At 45.2% G+C, this 20,480-nt stretch overlaps 1 protein-coding gene across 2 annotated transcripts; it reads left to right on the top strand.

Moving 5' to 3' along the window:
* Window positions 1-663: 663 nt before the first annotated feature.
* Window positions 664-20,108, top strand: CNR1 (cannabinoid receptor 1). Of its 2 annotated transcripts, none has more exons than XM_048937813.1 (2): window positions 664-859; window positions 13,220-20,108. In XM_048937813.1, exon 2 carries the CDS (start codon window positions 13,281-13,283, stop codon window positions 14,700-14,702), a length of 1,422 nt encoding a protein of 473 aa, XP_048793770.1. In that variant the 5' UTR covers window positions 664-859; window positions 13,220-13,280; the 3' UTR covers window positions 14,703-20,108. The 2 variants fall into 2 exon arrangements, with proteins under 2 accessions (XP_048793770.1, XP_048793769.1); XM_048937812.1 differs by lacking the exon at window positions 664-859 and adding an exon at window positions 1,331-1,466.
* Window positions 20,109-20,480: the final 372 nt, after the last annotated feature.

Raw genomic sequence — 20,480 nt, 5'->3', positions numbered from 1 at the left:
AGCAGCCCTCAAGGTCCGGCGGGGGCCCCCACGCCGCGGCGGGAGGTGCGCTCGCCCCGCGGGACGCCCGGCTCTCCTTGCCCGAAGCGCCCTGACGGCGGGGAGGCGCGGGCCGCCCCGGCGGGCCGGAGGAGGCGCTGCATCGCACGTTGGCTGCGGGCCGCCCCCCCGGTCCGGCTGGGGCTGCCGGCGGAGAGTAACGGCCGAGCGCGGCACGACGGGGCGAATCGTTACCGATAGCCGAGAGCTCCTCGGTGGCGGGGGAGCAGGCGGGCGGGGCGCGGGGCACTGCCGGGCGGCGAGGTGCCGCTCCCCGTCCCGCCGCCCACTCCCCCACCCCCGGGCGGCGGGGCGAAGTTTGGCCGCCTCCTCGCTCCCCCGGCGCTGCCCGTGCGTGCGGAGCGCCTCCGCGGCTGCCAGGGCCAGGACAAAAGGCACATTAACACGTGATGGGAGACGGGCTTCATAAATGGGACCGGAGCGGGGCGAAAGGCGGGGGGGACGCCGCGGCCGGCGCCCAGCGGCTCGCGCTGCCTCCCCGCGCCGAGGCGTCGGGCGGAGGCGGCGGAGGAGGGCCGGGGGCGGCGGCCTGGGGCGGCCCGCGGCGGAGGGGCGGCGGAGCCGCTCGAGCCGGGCGAGCGAGCGAGCGAGAGCGGCGGCGATCGGAGAGGAGGCGCCGAGGGGAGGGAAGGGGAGGCAGCTGGGGGGAGACGTCTCCCACCTCCTCCTTCCCCTCGCCGGCACCGCCTCCTCGGCTCTCCCCAGTGCCGGGGTGCCCGGGCGGGGCGGCGCTCCCGCTCCCTGCCGGGGGTCGGCGCGGCCGGAGCGGGCGGGGGACGCGGCCGGTGCCGTGCGGAGGGTAAGGAGGGCGCGGGGCGGACGGGGCCGGGGGACCGACGCCCCGCGAACTTTGTTAGCGCCGGGCGACGCCGCCCGCCCCGACGGCGGAGCGGCCGCGGAGCTGAGGGCTGCGCCCCGGGCACGGGGAGGCTCCGGAGAGCCGAGGCGGGGGCGGACGGCTGCGAGGTGCCGGCGGACGGGCGGCCGTACCCCGGAGGCTCCGAGCTCCCGCTGGGGCTCCGCTGACCCCGGCGCTTCTCTCGTCCCGGCCCGGCGCTCCGTTCGGCACCGCTCCGCCGCGGCCGGGATAGATAGCGGCGGCTCGCGATGCTGCGGGCAGCGCTGCTCCGCTGAGCGGTGGCACCCGGCACCCGGCGGCGGCTGTAGAACGCCCCGGCGCTGGGCTTTGGCTGGGTTTTGTCTGACGTTTGGAGGTGGGGAGGAGGTGGGGGGGGAGGTGAGCAGAAGGAAGGGAGCGAGCGCTGTAAACTTCACGCGGGGTTTGTCATGTGAAACCTTCATTTGGTCCGAAACCCTCCAGAGTGACCGGAGGGGTTTCTGTTACGTGGGCATCTTTTTGTTCCAAAGACGTCTGCACCCCTCCTTTGGGAGCACCCCTGGATGAGGTATGTACCGAGCGCTGGCAGGAGAGAGCTCGTTACCGTGATTGCAGTTTGATTAAGTAAAATGGTGTCGGATGATGAGGTCCGGAGTTTTTTCTTATTGCTAAAATTATCGTGAGTGCTATTTTTTATGTGCCGGTAAATGATCACAGTGACAGTTTCGGCGTCTTCTTTGAGAAGAAAAAGGAGGAGGAATGTAAGGCAGAGACAGGCAGCAAAATACTCCTCTTGAGTATCTACAAGTTTAAAGCAAACAAACAAACAAAACACAACGTAGTGTGTCTTTTTTAACCTGCTAAAGGTGTGGCAGTGTTTCTGTTTTCCTTATGTGTATCCTCTTGTTTTCATTGTTATTGTTCACCTTTCCTTAAAGGAATATGGCATTCGCTGCTGGGGGTGGCATTGCTGCTCGCACGGATGGGGAAGGATCGGGTGTTGTGTGATACAGTATCGAACAGCAAAATGTACAGCCCTGAAAAAATTACTTGGGAAGACCTAATTAATTCTTCCCGGATGACACCTCGTACCCACTGCTTTTCTCTTCTTGGGAAAGGAAAAAAAGAAAAAATAACGTGTGATTGTAGTAGGGATATTTGTTATGCAGGCAGAGTTTATTGAATCAACTGTAAAAGAAAGGAGTATAATGTCCTTAAACAGTTTAGAATATGAATGTGTAATTCCTGATTTGCTTGAGGTTAAAATTAGTCTGGTTGCAACAGGGAACATCTTTGCTTTATTATCCGCTGCTCTTCGGAATGAGAGGCACAACCATTTGAATAGAAGCATTTTAAAACAGAACTGATAAAAGCTGTAATTGTTGGGTTGAGCCAGCAGGCATCTATTGCCGAAGGGAAAAAGTTGGCAAGGGAAAGAAATGGGTTATTTATCCCACCAACCAGTCAGCAACACGGAAACTCATGGTAATTAAATGGAGATACCTGCAGAACTCCAGGTGGGAGTGAAAGTGGGTTTTTGGCATCATGGAGATGAGCCCGTGGGTGCCTTTCATCCTGCCTGTTGTTCTTTGGTGAATGGTGTTAGCTGCGTTGCGTGAAAGACACCATTAGGAGTCTTCATGCTCTGCTGAAGGAATGGCATCTCATGGCCAACGCGTCTTTCTGTGTTTGCAGGTTTCTGATTGGGCAACAGAAGTTTACAAAGGGAATAACTTTTTTTTTTTCCTCTGGTCATTTCTGCCTTTCTTCCCTCCATGTGGCCATCCCCAAGTGCCGACACACTGTGGTTCCTCTGAGAATTTGGTGCTGAAAGTGTTACGTGCTAGAGAGGGAGAGCTCAGATGGCTCTCTTTCTGTTGGATGGGATGGAGGTAGGTGAGAAGGCTAAAGGCAGGGGAGAGCCTAAAACTCTGTATTTGCTCAGCATCGACCCCAAGTTCTGCAAACACATCACCAGTCCCGGTTCCACAGGGCTGTTTCATGCAGTGCTTCCACTCATCCGATTTCTCTACTTGTGTGCTTTTGAAGAGGAATTACCTTCTCATGTGCCAACTTGGTGACCTCTCTCCAGCTGTGCCATCAGCTACCGGCATCTGCAGAATTCATTTTGTCAACAGTGATTCCTTTTTGCAGGTGTCTACGTTGGCTTTATCTCATTCTCCTCGTGAAACAGTAAATGGTTTTAGGTTTCAGATAGTTTTGCTGCAATTTCCAAAAAGGTTGGGCTATCTGCAGTGATGAACATTCTCCAAAACTACTCATCAACCACTTATGTGAGAATTTGGAGGTTTTTCTCCTCGGTAGCAGCAAATTCTCACAATCTGCTGCTGATGTATATATAATATGTACTGCAGGCGACCCCAGCACTGGGATTTGGCCAAGTTCAAAGCAGCTGTGCAGATGGACAGAGAAGACAGAAGGCAGAGGGAAATAGACCCTTTTAATCATAACAAGGCTGCTCTTGTTTTCCTATCTATAGTGGAAATGCATGCCAGCCCCTTGTACTTAAAAGCAGGCTTGCAAATGTGCCAGAATAGACAGCAACAGCATTTGTTATTAATGCAAAGTTAAGAATGTGACAACCTGTCTTCTCAGTGTTTCTCTTTATGTCTCTATTTCTCTCCTGACACCGTGCTGCTGAAGAACGCGCTCATCTAATTGCTGTTGGTGCGATCGGAATGTGCCCAGAACTTGGGCTCATGGAAAGTGTGTGGCTTTGTTAATGCTCACCGAAAACAGCAATGACCTGTCCTATTGAAATGGTTGTAATGACTTATAAATCAATTGCTCATTAGAAAGAACTTTAGTTTTTCTTTTTTTTTTTTTTCCCTGAAAGGGCCATTGTTACCTGTGAAAAAGGGTCTGGTTTGCAGCCTAAGGTTGGATCACGTTTTGTTGCGATGTGTGTGCCTCGTACAGGGGCATTATGTTTATGCCTCCCTTCAGCGCTTGCATCCTTTTGTGATGGAGCTGCCCACGTCCAGATTACAGAGAAAACAGATATTCCACTCCTGTGTCAGCTAATAAGGTGTCACTCATTATCCTTCAGCTGGTGGAACGGGCTGCTTTGTGCGCTTCAGATGTTGTCTTGTTTGTGTAGATCAAGGCTGGATGGCATCCCATTTTACTTCATCCTGCGTTAACCTTTTTTTATAGCAGTTGTATATTCTTCTCAGGAAGGCGTGCTTACTCACTACAAAGTACTGAGCAGCAGCAGTTCGTTAGGGAGTACTGCAAATTCCATTTCAGCCCTCGCTGGAATAATTTCCATATCTTGCATTTTAGGAAAGCTTTCAAAGTTTGCACTTCAGGGGGTTTGGGGCTCCTACGTTTCCTTTCTGGCAGACATGTGAAATGTGCTCACTGCTCTGAGAATTCATTATTTTTGCCCATTTCTGCCTCTGTTTACCACAGCGCAGTGCTGGATTCCAGTCTGTGCCCATGCCTGGAGAATGATGTTCAGTAGATTTGGAGTGTGTGTATAGATACCCGTGCATATATGCACTTGCAAAGTAATTTTTACAGGATCTCAGAGATAGATGTGCTAATTTTAGATGATCCTTTTTCCCCAGGAAGGCTACGTATGGGAGACTTCAGAATGACATTCAGCAGTTATCATGCCTGTAGTTCTGTACCCACACCTCTAGCTTGTCTGTTGTCCTCTGGCAACAGGAGCCAGAGCTTCTGTGTGACAAACGCTACTGCAGTGTTTGTGAGACTTTGCACAGTTGTTCTTCTAGACATGTACCCGTTTGTGTGCATCTATCCGTAAGCTTAGGCATATATATCTGTGCATATACATGCACAAATGGAAATTCATAATGTCCCTTGATATCTTTTAACCATTTCTCTAGATACGATAAAACACTGGTTAGGGTCTCTGCATTTTGTTGTTCGGGTTACTCTGATATCAGATCCTGCTGTAATTCTTTCTCACTTCTCTTTTTCTCTCCCTTTCTCTTTTATTTTTAAAAGAAAAGCATCTGCATGTTTCAAAGACATACACCATTGCCAAGCAATCTGGTGTAGTGGTTTAATATGCTGGCAAATAATTTCACAAGTTGTTTGTGTGTGTGAAGACAGTATATTTGAATATCATTATATTCAGATTTTAGCTACGAAGAGAGTTATCTGAGCTTATTTAAATTTTATGAAAGGCCAGACAGCTTCAGAAATGAAAGAACGTGTTACATTTTTCATCGGAGTGTGTAGTTCTGCCCTTTACTTGTGCTGATGGTGTGGGACATGGCGATTACCAAAGGCTTTTCTGTCCCAGCAGGCATCTGAGCACTGCGTATGCTTGGTGGCCTGGTGGCAGTCTTTGGAGGAGGACAGCAGTAGAAGGAGCAGTGCTTCACAGTGTGCTGCTGACCCCAGCACTAGGTTTGTGCCATCCCTTGTGAACCCCGCAGCTCGTTTTTCTTTCCTGTGTGTTCATCCATTGTACGGTCATTTGGTTTGAGCGTCCTGCCTGCCTTTTCACCTCTGAAGTATGGATCCTGTGCTTCCTTTTCATAAGGAGCCTGCTGTTTCTTCATGTCCCTGCCCAGATGGGCTCAGCTGGTCTCTGCCAGCCGTCCCCAGTTCAGTGCCATGTGTCTGTCTGTACCATCTCAGTGACCTGGCACATGATGGCTTCTCAGAGCCCTCTGCATCTTCTCTTGCCCTTTGAATACAAATAAAAAATAGGCTTTCAACAGAGCAAGCTGTTGCCCGTGGAGCAGTGGGTCTGTTCTTTCCTTAGGATAAGATCTGAAAATCCCACTGGCTATATCCTTCAGCTTCTGGAGGATCTCTGAAGTTCTCTGAGCTCAGATCAGGGAGGTCTTCTCTCCTGAGTTTTCTTCTTCACCCAAACTGCTTCCCCTGAGTTGATCACAAAGTCAGTTATTTACTTTCCCCCAAATCTGCATCCCAGAGGCTCCTTGTCTTCTCTTACCTTTCCCTCGCTCGTTTGCTCCCATCTCACTTGGAGACATACTTTCCTCTTTCGCTGCAGTTCAGTCACCACCATTTAACCCCCACTACCTCAGCTTTCAGCATCTTTGCTATCTAGTGAAGACTTTGATTAAAACTTGTTTCTGCCAGTGTCTCACAGGGGGGAAGGAGGAGAGCAGTCATGCACTCTGTGTGGTTTATTAAGATTTCTCCCTGGAGCCTGATGTTTTTTTTCTGCCTTTCTAGTTCTAATCCATACTCTTTTAATAAAGCTCACTAATATTTTCTATCGCTACAAATTCTTGACCTTATTTCTTCTGCTCCAGCTGTTATGTGGAAGCTGTTTTCTTGGAGCAGTTAGCTCTTTCTTTCTGCTAATAAGTGTGTTTTCCCCCTCACTTTCATGCTCCAGACACCAGATCTTTCTGGGGCCCCTTAGTATTTAACATTCAGTGCAATCTGGGTCCTTGAAGCCCTGCTCTGCTCTTTGCAGCTGCTTCTCTCTCTTCAGCTACATCTTGTGAGCTGAGCTGATGTCTCTTTTTGGTATTTCCAGGAAATTGAGTGCTCAGTCCCCATCTCTTTTGCACCTTGCCAGGCTTCTCTGTCCCCATGTAGCATTTATGTCAATTTTGCCCAGCAGTACTAAGTGTCTGCAGCTTTTGACATTAGAGATTGGTGAAAAAAGATGCGGGGAGTTAAGTCATTTCTATTGGAATATTGAAATCCGGAATAAATTCTCTTGTTAAAAGAAAAAAAAAAGAAGTTTGAGAGTTCAAAACTGACCAACCTGATGAGTTTTCACCTGTTTTCTTTAAAATGTCTATTCTGTAGCACTGTATCAAACTGTTCTTACTACCTGTTATTTCTCTTTTATTGGGAAGTTGGTCCTACAACTGGAGCTCCTCAATTTCCATTTCATATGATTCATACTGCAGCAAGCCTATTTGTTGCCTCCCCAAATCCTGTCTTTAGATACTTGTAAGGTATATAAACTATGAAAGGTCCTGAAATCCTATTTCATACCATGTCTCTGTTATCTTAGGACAACGAGCTTTGCGCCCCCTCCTTGACCCCAGAGGACAGACAGGCTGTGTGGCTGTGCCACCATTAATGCGGACTGATGCTCCCCTCTCAGTACTTCGCCTTGTCCAGAACAATTGTGTTTCTCAAGCTGAGAGGTTTTGAGCAAAATCGGAGCTCTGGAAGGTTTTCATGCTGGCCAGATGGGGCAGCTGTCCCCACTCTTTCCCCTACCACTGTGTGATTTGAGTGCTTCTCTGAATATGTGATCCTTATGTTCCTTGGTTTGCTTAAAAGACAAGGGGCTCCAATCTATGCTTCCCGCTTCCCACTTCCCAAGCGTGCTGGAGTATCAATTAGTGCCTATATTTCTGGTTGTTTAACTCTTGGTGTAAAGTGAAACAACTCAAGCAGTTCACGCAGAACGGACGCCTTCATGCTTAGCAATTCTGTAGCAAACGTGGCAGAACTTCATCCCTGCCTCAGAAGGGCTTCAGTCCCTCTGCACTGAGGTGGCTGTGTGTGCCCTGGCTGGGTGGGAAGTGAGACAGGGCGTCTATTCTCTGTGTCCACAAGGCCTAGGTAGGGTGGGCACAACTGAGGAGGGAGGAAGTGAGGTATTTTCTTTTAAAAACATTGTCCATCACTAGATAATGCTTCTTTTTTCCTTCTCTTTTTTCGTTCCCCAATTGTTTGGCTTTTGTCATTCAGACTGTTGGCTGCAAGATGCCTAGGGGGTGTCGTTTAAGGACAGCTCACCCCCAGATTAGAACAATCCAGCCCCCATCCTGCTAGAGTGCAAATGGTGTGTTAATGAGCATAAATAACCAGGTAGCTGTGGTTTCTGGCTAATTAATTTTCAACTTACTTACAAGAGATATCTTTCAGCATAAGTAGCAAATTTGGCTCAGCACTTGCACGCAGCTATTATCCCATAGCTGGCAGCGCACTGCTGTAAGGTGGTAGCACCCCTATTTTGCTCCAGTCCTAGCTTCGGTGCTCTATCCTGACTCCACACTCAGGGAAAATTCCCACAGAAGTGGGTGCAAGTGTTCCTGAACATGAGTGACAGCATATTTGCTATTTATAGCCTAGAAACTGCACAGTGTTGGAGATGTAGTAGTAAAATAATAAATAGGAAAGGGGTAACATGGCTCTCATATTCTCAACGTTCGTTTCTTCCTGAGTCTTAGAGTGACATCTCTCAGGCTCTGTTTCTTTCTTGAAGGCATGGAAACCTCATCCTGTCCTCAAAGCAGTATTGTTCATCACTGTATGGGATAAGGTAATTATTAGCCATGTACATTTTCATTTTATAGGACAGTTTTAATTCCTGGAGGCCAACAGTTACTGTTGTAGATCTCCGTTCTTGTGCATGTTTTCAGCTGAGTGCACATGGTTATAAATTACTGGTCTTTCTCCCAGGGCAGCATTTCTGGACCTGGTGGGGTTGTGGTCCCAGCATTCTGGGCACTGTGCAGACTTGTCAGAAGAGACAGCCCAGCCCTCCTCTGAAGGACTTGCAAGCCTTACCACGTGGAGCAAGTCTCCTTCCTGCATTTGTGTATCTTTGTGCATTCAAAACTGTTTCAATTATACCTACTTGTCCTTTAACCTGTTCTTAATTAGCTGTCGCTATTGTAGAAGAAATGTATGCGTATGGAGATCAAAATATTTTAAAATAGAAACTCAAAGGGTTTGATTGTGGATTTCCCTTCCTTGTTTTGATTCCTTTTCTTTTCATATCAGCGCTATTTCAGTTATCGGTATCATCGCTGTATTGCTTGTAATTACTTTCTGAGGAAGAACGTCAAATGTTCACTGTTTCTATTCAGGCTATTAATATTGCTCTATCAATCATCCCCTTTTGAAAATTATAATAAATTCTGCCCTTCTTTAGATAACTACTAAAACTTCCCAGTTTTCCTTCTCCCCCAAAGCAGCAGGAGAAAATAGATTGCAGCATTTTAAGAAAGTCACCTTCTTGTTCCTTGTGTGAACTGGTCCTGTGGTAAATGAGAAATCAAGAGGAGTTGGAATTCTCCCTGTTGTCCGAGATGAGTTCCCAGCCTTTTATGCATTAACTGATTTAGATTTTATCTAAGGGGTCTTGATACTCTGCTAGCACCTAGACATTCTGTAAGCTGTGCAGAACCATGCAGCAAAGGGCAGTGGTAAGATTTGCCCTTCCCTTCACCCATTCTTCAGACCTGAAGGATGGAGACTTACACAGTTGGGAGTGTCTTCAACTGTCAGCTGATGTTTAGTATGTTTGGACCCTGGCAAAGCAGGCTGGAAGAACAGGATAGATGAAGTTAAATCCAGGTCTGAAGACAGCTCGCTGATGTGTTCATAAAAGCCACTCCATCTAGTGGCAGCTGCTTTGCACAGCCAGTCTGACAGTGCCAGCCAGGAGCCTCAGGTTTAGGAGAGAAGTAGCACTGTCTAAAATGGTGTGCAGCTATTGGCTTTTCTGGTTTTATTCTTCAGGATAAAAGACACTTGAGGTTTTTATCTTTTTTTTTTTTTTTTTTTTTTTTTTTTTTTTTTTTTTTTAAATCATGATCCATCATCAGAATTCATTACTGCGAGTTGCTGCGTGCTCTCACATAAATACACTGACAGTTTTGAGTGCCGGCATCGGCAAGGGCTCTTACTCATCTTTAATCATCATTTCTGTTCTTCTTAGAGCCATTTTAAAATAAGCAAAGTTGTAGAGGTCGTCGAGGAAAAGGAGCAAGCTGAGAGCTTCAGGGACTCAAATCCTCAGCAGGAAAAGCGGCTCCTGGCTGGGCAGGAGGGCTTTCCCTCACCAGGCTCTGGGCTTAGCTGCAGCATAGAGCCCTCTCCCAGAGCCTCTCTCCAAAGGAGGGATTGAGACGAGGGGCCCTCATCTGCCAGGGAGGCTGTGAAACGCTTCAGGGCTCCCAAGGGCAATGCTTGTGGGTCTCAAGTCATTGGTTTGTGTTGAAGGGAAGCCAACGGGAAGAACTGGCCATGTGGCTTCTGATGGGGTGCTCCTAGCTCAGGGCCATGCCTGCCAGGTGCACATCTGTGCCTGCAGACAGTGGAGCTCAGTACTGAGCATTGTGTGGTACCAGCCCTCAGACCTCACCAAACAAAGGGACCAACTTTTTGGTCTGTGCTAACCTGTGCATCACCTCAGACCCTAAACTGGACACTTCTGGTAGCCCCGATGGCAAAGTCCAGCCTTGTTTTCAGTAGGCAGCCAAGGAAAACATTGTTTCAGTGCATTTCAGTATTGTAATTTATACTGGGACAAGCTAGCATCTAAATTAAAATGTACTAAATTCCAGTGAAGTACAATTCCAGATCACGTGAATAGCTGTTTTACTGCAACTTTAATAAAGATCAACTGCTGCTTGAATAGGTGCGTGCACACATACTGCTAGAAATTTCCAATTATGATATTCCCAGCAGCAAACAACAACAAAATTAATGTCAGCTGCATCCCCCAAAGCCTAAACTGCACCACTAATGAACTCTCAAGTACTCTCAAAGAAAACTCTTTGCAGAGACAATAAGGTAGAAATTACTGTAATAATCTGAATATAAAAATACTGAGAACAGAAATCATTGAAATTCAAAGTAAGACTTGCCTCTCCTGATCCCATTAACCACATTGTTAGCATAGCACATGCATGCATGGTGATATTGTCACATAGCTCACTGACACCTCTAAAAGAGCATAGAGGAATCTTTGTTGTTTCATTTGTATTTCAAACAGAGGTAGGGCTTGTAGCAGGGCTGGCACCTTATGATGAGGCCATATACTTAACGTGCCTTCAGCGGGAACTAACTGCCTCGTAACAATTTGTTTGTCTGTCTGGCAGAAGTGTTTCGTTGCATACAATTTTCAAAGCTTTACTCAAACATAATCTTCTCGACATGGGGCTGTGGCTGTATTCATTAAAATGGTTGTCTTTCTTCTGACAGAAATAAGCCAGAGTGTGTGAGTACCACAGCCATCATTACATGCTTATAGAATGACTTGGGTTTTGTTCTTATTCTCGGTATCTTTCAAATGAATACCATTTTCTTCACTCCTGGTTTTAAACTGATGTTATAAAGCCAAGTCCAAAGTTGCCAAATTTTACCCAACACACGCTTGTCAGCAGGGTCATTTTTGCAACATACACAATCTTTGAAAACTACCGGGAACATCTGGAAGGTGCCTTCTGGAAGAAAAGTACCTTATGTGTTAGATGATTGCAGTTCATTTTTAATGGGCACTTCAGCAGCATTTCCCTCCTGCACTAATGAAGCCCTCAGAATTTAATCCCTTAATATATTTCAAACTTATCTAATAATTATTTTATTTCTTGTGGAGCAACAATGTCTGTGAAAGCTGACAGTGAGTATCTGTGTTGCATATGGGACTGTCCTGTGCATCCTGGCTTGTTTGTAGCCCTTCTTGCAAGCGGCACCGACATTGCAGTGTCTTCTGAAAGTGAGGGTTCATATTCTTCCTGTATTGCTACGTGTCTAGGCCTACTGAATAGAATGGGAAACATTCTATTAATGAACTGTGGAGGCAGTCTCAGTTGTTAGATACCAAGTCAACACGCACTATAAATATATCAGTTGCCAAATGATCTTGGCTTCTTTTGGAAATCCTCATGGTTTCTCCTCTTTTTAAGTGTTATTACAGAATTGTAGAATCATAGAATTGTGTAGATTGGATGGGATTTTAAAGATGGTCTTGTTCCAGCCCCTTGCACCTCTTTCTTTCAGTTTTTATGTAAAAACTTGGATAAGTACAGAGCATGTTTACTTTTTCAGAGTTGTGATCAGTAAGTACTCTTGATTTAGACCACTAATCTCTGGTGGCCTTTCTGGACATTTATTGTCAGTTGTGTAAAGTGAAGAAGTTACATCAGCGCAAGGCTGTGTTCAGCTTCAAGGATTTCTTGAGCATCTCAGACAATTTTCTCCATTCTAAAAGCATGAAGAAGTTTGCTTTTGTTATTGCTGCTGATGTAATCATCTGAGTATCCCATAGCAGTTGCAGAATAGCTGAAATAATGATTCTAGCTCTTTGCATTCACTGACTGCCACTCTGGCGATGGAAGGGGACCTAAAGCAGGTGTTCAATGTATATTCAGGGAGTGTTGTGTGGATGAAGTTACATAAAGGAGCACAGCATAAAAAGAGCTGTGAGACCAGTCTTACATGTTGATGTACAGATGATGCTTAGTTGGCGATAAGCATGCTCTCCCAAGGGTACCATGACCAGGAACTACATCCTGCACAAATCATTAGCCTCAAGCAGAAGCTTGGTGTAACAGAACTCAGAAACCGATGGCTCCCTGGGCACCTTCTGCTGTTTCCCATTTCTGAGGGGACTGAGTGTCTTTGAGGGTGTCCTCAGTTGAAAGAATTACGTTGCCACATTTCTCGTGGGAGCAGGGGTTCTTTGGTCCCTCTCACCCAGAGTTTTGGCCACAGCTTCGCACTGCTGCCAAACTTTGCACCATGTTTTTCTCAGTGAATGTGAACTCTCCTGATGTAGCCTTCCGATCCAGACAGAATGAGTCACTGTTACACCTGCTGATTTTGCAGCGCTGCTCATTTTTCCTGAAACTGTGGAGAGAGCTAGGTAAACACCCACTTTGCCTTGTAGTCTGAGCATCTTGGTTACTTAGGTTTGCTTAGATAGGAATTGAATTGAAACTTTATCCAGGTTTTGCATTTATAGATAAATGTGCTATAGATGCTGATTAATTTTCAATAATAATCTCAGGATCTTAGTAGACCTCAAATTACTGTGACAGAATCATGTGAATGTGCCGGCATACTGGGTGAACTGTGAAATTTAGAGTGTGTGGCTCTTTCTCTGTTCCCTGCATTGTCAGGTTTTCAAAACCCTTGGTGCCTTTTGAAAGGAAAGCAATAAAGGTGATGATTCAGTTTAATGCTGTTCTTGCAGTGGCACTTGGTATTATATAAATGAAGCAAGCCCAAGGAATATTGGTCTGCAAGGTACTTAGCAATCAGAAGCTAAGTTCAGATCTAGAGAAAAATATCTTCCTGGTGGAGCAGCTCAAAACGTTTTGATGAGAAATGAAAATTAACTTTTGTAGAATACTCAGTGCTTCGTACTTCCAGTTTTTTTCACCACTTCTAGGGTAATATAATTTTAGTGAAATCCGTGTGATTTTTTCTGAGTGCTCAAGTCATTCTGACTCCCGCAAGTGGTAAAGGCTAGACCTGAACTGAATACAGGAGGAAGGTCAATTTTGACACAGTTCAGCTTAGTTGTTTGTGGAGTTTGTCTCCCTGTGTGTCTTAACAAAATTTGATCTTTTCCCCTTCTAGGATTTCCTCAGATGTCTTTTTCCATCCTCCAAGTCTCTTTGAAACCAACAAGACTGAGGTTATGAAGTCAATTCTAGATGGCCTTGCAGATACAACTTTCCGAACAATTACAACAGATCTCCTTTACGTGGGCTCCAACGATATCCAGTACGAAGACATGAAAGGCGACATGGCATCCAAGCTGGGATACTACCCCCAGAAGTTCCCTCTCTCCTCTTTTAGGGGTGATCCTTTCCAAGAAAAAATGACTGCAGGAGATGATCCCCTGCTAAGCATTATTCCCTCAGACCAGATCAATATCACAGAGTTTTACAACAAGTCCTTGTCCACGTTTAAGGAAAATGAGGAGAACATACAGTGTGGGGAGAACTTCATGGATATGGAATGCTTTATGATCCTGAACCCCAGCCAGCAGCTGGCCATCGCTGTGCTGTCGCTCACCCTGGGCACCTTCACAGTCCTAGAGAACCTCCTGGTCCTGTGTGTCATCCTCCACTCCCGAAGCCTGCGGTGTAGACCCTCTTACCATTTCATAGGCAGCCTGGCTGTGGCCGACCTCCTGGGCAGTGTGATTTTTGTCTACAGTTTTGTTGATTTCCATGTTTTTCACAGGAAGGACAGCCCCAATGTCTTCTTGTTCAAGCTGGGTGGAGTTACTGCCTCCTTCACTGCCTCTGTAGGTAGCCTTTTTCTCACGGCAATAGACCGGTACATATCTATACACAGGCCGCTAGCTTACAAAAGGATTGTAACCCGACCAAAGGCTGTCGTTGCGTTTTGTGTGATGTGGACCATTGCCATTGTAATAGCTGTTCTTCCACTGCTCGGCTGGAACTGCAAAAAGCTCAACTCCGTGTGTTCAGACATATTCCCTCTCATCGACGAGACGTACCTGATGTTCTGGATCGGGGTCACCAGCATCCTCTTGCTGTTCATTGTCTATGCCTATATGTACATACTGTGGAAGGCGCACAGCCACGCTGTTCGCATGCTTCAGCGTGGCACGCAGAAAAGCATAATCATTCAGAGTACAGAGGATGGGAAAGTACAGATCACTAGACCTGATCAAACTCGTATGGACATCAGGTTAGCCAAAACCTTGGTCCTTATTCTAGTCGTTTTAATCATATGCTGGGGTCCTCTCCTCGCCATAATGGTGTACGATGTCTTTGGGAAAATGAACAAGCTCATCAAGACTGTCTTTGCCTTCTGTAGCATGCTCTGTCTGCTGAATTCGACAGTGAATCCCATCATCTACGCTCTGAGGAGCAAGGACTTGAGACATGCCTTCCGGAGCATGTTCCCCACCTGCGAAGGGACTGCACAGCCTCTGGATAACAGCATGGAGTCTGACTGCCAGCACAAACACGCCAACAACGCGGGAAACATGCACAGGGCTGCTGAGAGCTGCATTAAGAGCACAGTTAAGATTGCCAAAGTGACCATGTCTGTCTCCACAGACACGACTGCTGAAGCGTTGTAAGTCAGAGACTTCTCAGCGTTGTGAGAAAAGGAGTTAGTTAAAAAAAAAAAATTAATTGAACAACAGAGAATACCAAACCCGTGGTGTAACGTGTTTGTACCTCCCTGTAATATCTTTTTGATTTGTCATTGTAAGCTAAGCAATGGTTGTGTTAAGAGTATTACCATCAGCCAGTCCTTCGAGTTTTACAATTAGGGATCCAAGCTAAATTTTCAAAAGTTGTTTTGTTGTTTTCTTTTTCCCCTCAAAAAGTGTTTACTGGATAATAGCGAGTTTCCTGCAAGAGCACAGAAAAAACACCAAGCTAGCAAAAGTTCCTTTTTGGGATGTGAAGAAAAATTGTGAAACCTAATTGAAATCTAATGCATCCTAAATCAATACCATTCAATAAGAAAAAGCCTTGTAATCATGCTGTCCATCTAAATGTGAAATGTATTTCATGTCTGTAAGTAATAGGAGTTTTTGATTTTTTCCAAAAGCGGCAGTGCTGAGTTTTAGGAATTTTGTAAAATGTGTCGTGTCCTGTGAATTGTATGCTGTTTTGTTATGTGTTATTGATATTTGTCCAATTAAACAAAGTGATAAGGTAGATTTATGTGGAAATAATGTGAAATGTGATATGTAAACCCCATTGAAAATACTTACTGTATTTGAAGAGTTCCTATGAGCTATTTTGGAAATTTTACACTTCTAGTGGTCTTCTGTGGATGTAGGGGAGAGGCTTTGCTTTCTTTTACTAAAATTGCTTCCCTACTACCTTTTATTTTCACATGCATATGAGAATAACAGCAACAAAGGAATAGAGGAGGAATATAAGAGAGGAATGCTCTGGTTCAGACTTTTAAATACCGCTGCAGAGGGACATTTACTGTTGTACAGACTTATCTCCCTTCTCTTGGGTGTTGTGTGAATATGAACGCTGAAAGCGAAGGTCCTGGATTTTGGCTCCTTGAGTCACATGCTGGTGCTGGACAACTGAAAACAGCATGTGTCCAGCTCCATGTGTGATGTAATCACTGTGCCATCGATGTATACTTGAAGTGTGTTGCATTCCTGTACCCCAGGTTTAAGCCAGTTCAGAGCCTGAGATGCCGGACTCCAGCCTTCACTCAAAGAGGAGGAAGTATTGTCAGATTTAGGCATTTTCTTATTGTGTGAGCGTGTATATAAATAAATATCTATGTGTGTGTACGTGTGTGTGTGTGTAAGTATAATAAGTGTGAGTCATGGTAGCATAACTAAGATAGGACACTATGACCAAATGTAAGCTGTATTTCTTGTTGCACGCTTTGCACACAAATTCTGTTTCTAAAATTGAGTTCTTCCAACTGATTGCTGACGAAGGTACCATATTGTGAACATACAGATCCAGCACTAAGGGGTGTATCCATGTGCTAGAGAAAACAACCTTCCAGCTGTGCTTGAGAATGAAATGCAGCGAGACAGAGTCAGGTGTGAGCCAGCACTGACCACTGGAGTGGATGTTGAGGATGTTATGGAAATGGAGTATGCCAGGAATAAAGGAGCGTTTCAATCCTTTTGTATTCAAATCTGATTGTGTGAAACGAGGTGAGTCTCACTGTGAAACTAGGTTACAGAGGACAAGGTGTGATTTCATCAGCTTCCAGGAAGGTGAAGTTACTCGTGAAAATGGAGACTCTGCTCTATAGAGGAACTGTGTTTGACACCTGGGATTTCCACAAGGAGGATGTTGATAGTCTTTTAGGCATGGATACTGTCACACATTGAAGGTACTGTGTCCCGTTCTCTGCTGCCTTCCTCTTTTGGACTGTTTCCTCACGCCTTTCCTAACTGCTTTCTGCCAAAATGGCTGTGGATGTGGCCTAGCCCACTAGCTGCCTGGTGCGTGCCACAAGTAGAGTGACTCCCTCAGTGACACTGGGCCAGCAGAGCTGCTGTCCTGCAGTGGGCTTACATAGGGAAGGAGAGCAGGGTGGTAGCCTAGAGGTTGCTGGCCACCAGAATGTCTCCATGGTGTTTGGAAGTGGTAGTGCAGGCCAGAGCAGCTGGTAGCAGAAAAGGCCAAGCTGAGCTTAGCTGGCAGCTCTTTGGTGGCAGAGGTGGCTGTGAGTTCAGGGCATTCAGATACTGTGTGTGGTGGCACCTTGCAGAGATCTCCTCAGGAGAGATACTGTGCAGCAGAAGTTATGGGAGTATTCTCTTCCACCTCCATCCCTGCAGCTGACCTGAGTGGTGGGACAGGACATCCCACCCCTAAGTGTGTCAGGGCAGGTCTTTCTCGTATCTAGATGTAGTCCTTCCTAAAGCAATCCTCGTGGAGAGGAGGGGGGAATCCCACTTAAATGTTAAGGTATTTTAAGAGCCATTTTTGAAACTGTCTTCTTGTGAATTAAATGCAAACTTTGTGGACTTTCGTCGTGCATTTGAGTTCTAAATTTTATGTGATAAATCATGGGACAATGGGGCTGTCTTGGCACTTAACTTGGTGCTTACTGATAGAATAAGAAATAGCATCCTGTGAAACGTTACCGTCTATCATCAGGATCTTCATTTGCATAATGAGTTTTTCTAAAGCTCTGGGAACTGTGTCAGTTCACTTAGAACCATTTATTCAAGAGGTGGCAACTACTTGCCTACAAGTTGCACATGGAGTGGGACGGCCAATTCATTAGCAAAACCTGCTGCCATTCCGAGATAAGCTGTACTTCACCTTCAGCTCCAGCAGTTCCCCATTTGCAGCTGACTACCTTCACCTAGCGATAGCACAGCCAACCTGTGCTCTACGGCCACCCACACTGTCACCACCCAACCAGTGATAGTCGCCATTATGTGTACCTGAAAACTCCAAATGTCGTATAGCTGTAAGAAGATCATTCGTGTTACATGCGTGCAGAGTTAGATTCTCAACAGTCTTGATTGTATATTTGTATAATATAATCCCCGCGACGCTGTGCAATCGATATCTGCGTTTTCTTGCACTGGTCTCTGGATGAAAATTGTAGTGTGTCTGTTGCGAGATAGACAGCGCATTTTGCCTGCTGTTAACTGGGCTGAATGTATGTAAATAAGTGGGAAAAACAAAAGTCATCTGTACAAGCAGTGGCCTAAAAGTCTGTAATTGTTGAGTAGGGCAATTGTTGAAGTTGCTGTGACATCTCAAATACTACCTTTGAATAAACTGTTTACAAGGTCTCTTGAGATGCTGTCTCATAGTGAAAGGAAAATACTTCCTTGTGATAATATAACGTAAAGAAATGGGGCTACCTGAGCTTTTTATTTCCAGTGTTTCAAAGTGGACAACATAACTCTTTATTGTCTGTAAATCTAACATTATTACTTCCTCTTAGAAGAATATTGTATCATTAGGTGTTTGTTTGAGCTGGTAACATCCTTGCAACTGCTGCAATATTTTTCACTAGCAACATGTATAATAGTTTGTACACAAGTACTGTTCAGATTGTCATGAAAAGTAGCTTTGACCATTTACCTACCAGTAGCAGAATAGTATTTCTGTAAAATTTCCAGTGTACTACTACCATATCATATTTTATTTCTATAATGTAATTAAACTGTTATTTATTCAAGGAAAAAAAGAAGCATTTCTCTACTTTTTTTTTTTTTTGTTTTCCAAATTTTGAGGTAATGAGGAAGCCACGTGATGATGCTGCCTCATCCCACAATCTGGTGCTCTACGTTTTGTTTATAAATTTGTCTGTCAGATTCTGAAACAACTGCTTAAACCACTTGACGACAGGTTGTCAAGCTTTGTAGGGTTTAATTGTATGCTGATATCTTTGAAAAAGGAGGTAGATTATGTATTTGTGTATTCAGTACTATGGAGACAAGAGAAATGACATAGTTAAAACTGAATCTCCTGCTCCATTATGTAGGCAATTTCCCCTTTCCTCTGTATTAGCAAAACATGCAATAAATCTCTTTTGCCTTCGTCAGATGCATATGTTTGCACACAGATACCACATTAGAAAAAACTCATACTTAAGAAAGACAAAACACAAAAGAACAGAAGAAATACAAATAAAACAGTGCTGCCAACATCATCAACAACTTAAAGTAGTTTTTGGTGGTGTAAAGGCAAGAGGCAAACAAAAATTGGTCTTGTTTTGGCCAATGCCAATGGGTAAAGAGCTATGGGTACGATGGTAACTGGGGACGATGGAGCAGTCCAACAACAACACACAAAAGCTGTGCAAGAAGAACAAACTCAGCCATGCCACTGCTGACTGGACACAATACCAGGCTCCCACCACAGCTGAAAATATGAGCTGAAAAAATACTTCTACTCTCTTTGTGGTCTCACACGCTCAATCCAAAGCCCACTGAGTACCACAGAAAGATCACTGCTCATTTAGAGTCAGTTTTCACAGAATCACAGAGTCACAGAATGGCGTGGGTTGGAAGGGACCACAAGGATCATGAATCTCCAATCCCCCTGCCACAGGCAGGGCCACCAACCTCCACGTTTAATACCAGACCAGGCTGCCCAGGGCCCCAACCAATCTGGCCTTGAACACCTCCAAGGACGGGGCATCCACAGCCTCTCTGGGCAGCCTGTTCCAGCACCTCACCACTCTCATAGTAAAGAACTTCTCCATACAGTTTAATCTCAGATTGCCTTACTTGGGCAATTTTCCTTCTCCATGTTCATGGTTTTGAATCAGTGGGCATCTTCAGGGTGTGTAAGGAGCATGTCCAATGGTCTTGAACTGTGGTTTTGCCACAGTACATGTCTTTTTAAAAATAAGATTACTGATACATTGAAATATCCTTGAAAAGAAAAAGGAACTAGAAATGAAAAATTAGATCTTAATCTTTAACTGTATGCTACATTTTACGAAGAAGTCTGAATATATCTGCTGAAAGCTCTCACAACTGAAACAGCCAGGGAGACAATTCCTTCTGTATTCACACATTCAGTGGAAAATAAGGGCTGTGCTGCCATAAACTGACAGTTCCTCTTGACAGTGACACCTAACTGCATCTGTAAGTCTGCTCTGAACAACATGGGAGGAAACGATGACAACTCTGCAAGCAACTACTTTCCTACACTAAACCAGCTCTGGAAGTGTGTGGGCAAATACACTGTCATCATTTCAGCCCTACACGGTGACATTCATTATTATTTCTGCTCTTCTGACAGCTTTTTTTAAGAAGTCACAAGATCATCATGCACACACAAAGCAATAGTTTTCATCAATAAAATATCTATTTGCTTCACTTTTTAAAAAAATACAATCTGTCTTCAGTAGAAGTCTGGCTTTGGCTTGATTTAGAAATAAAATGTATTATGTTGGTATGTTATTATGTTGATACAGGTTAGAAAAGAACAGACAAAAACCATTACTGTAATATCTGCCCATGTGTCCTGTTTTTTTCTTTCCCCTTTATAGTGTCTGGTATGATGCTAAATTTTTGCTCTGGGAGAAAAACACATTGATAACACATTGATGTTTTAGCTGTTGCTGAACAGTGACAAGGATGACAAGGATGATTCAATTTCCCGTGCTGTCCTGTTAGTGAGGGAAACTGGAGGGGACAGAACCAAGGCTGCTGAGCTGAGCTGGCCAAATGGATATTCCATACCATACAACAACATGCAAAAAAGCTTTTAAAACTGTGGGGAGTTGGCCAGGGTGTAGCCACTGCTCGAGGACTGGCAGGGCACAGGTCAGTGGATAGTGAGCAACTGTTTTGTGCATCACTTGCTTTCTAATATTATTATCATTATTACTACTCCTTTTGTCTTCCTTTGCCATATCAGTAAATAGTTTTATCTCA

Source organism: Lagopus muta, chromosome 2 (genome assembly GCF_023343835.1).
Source record: "Lagopus muta isolate bLagMut1 chromosome 2, bLagMut1 primary, whole genome shotgun sequence".
NCBI classification, from domain to species: domain Eukaryota; kingdom Metazoa; phylum Chordata; class Aves; order Galliformes; family Phasianidae; genus Lagopus; species Lagopus muta.
The sequence above is the reverse complement of the archived record's forward strand: the minus strand, read 5'-3'. Positions and strand labels throughout refer to the sequence as shown.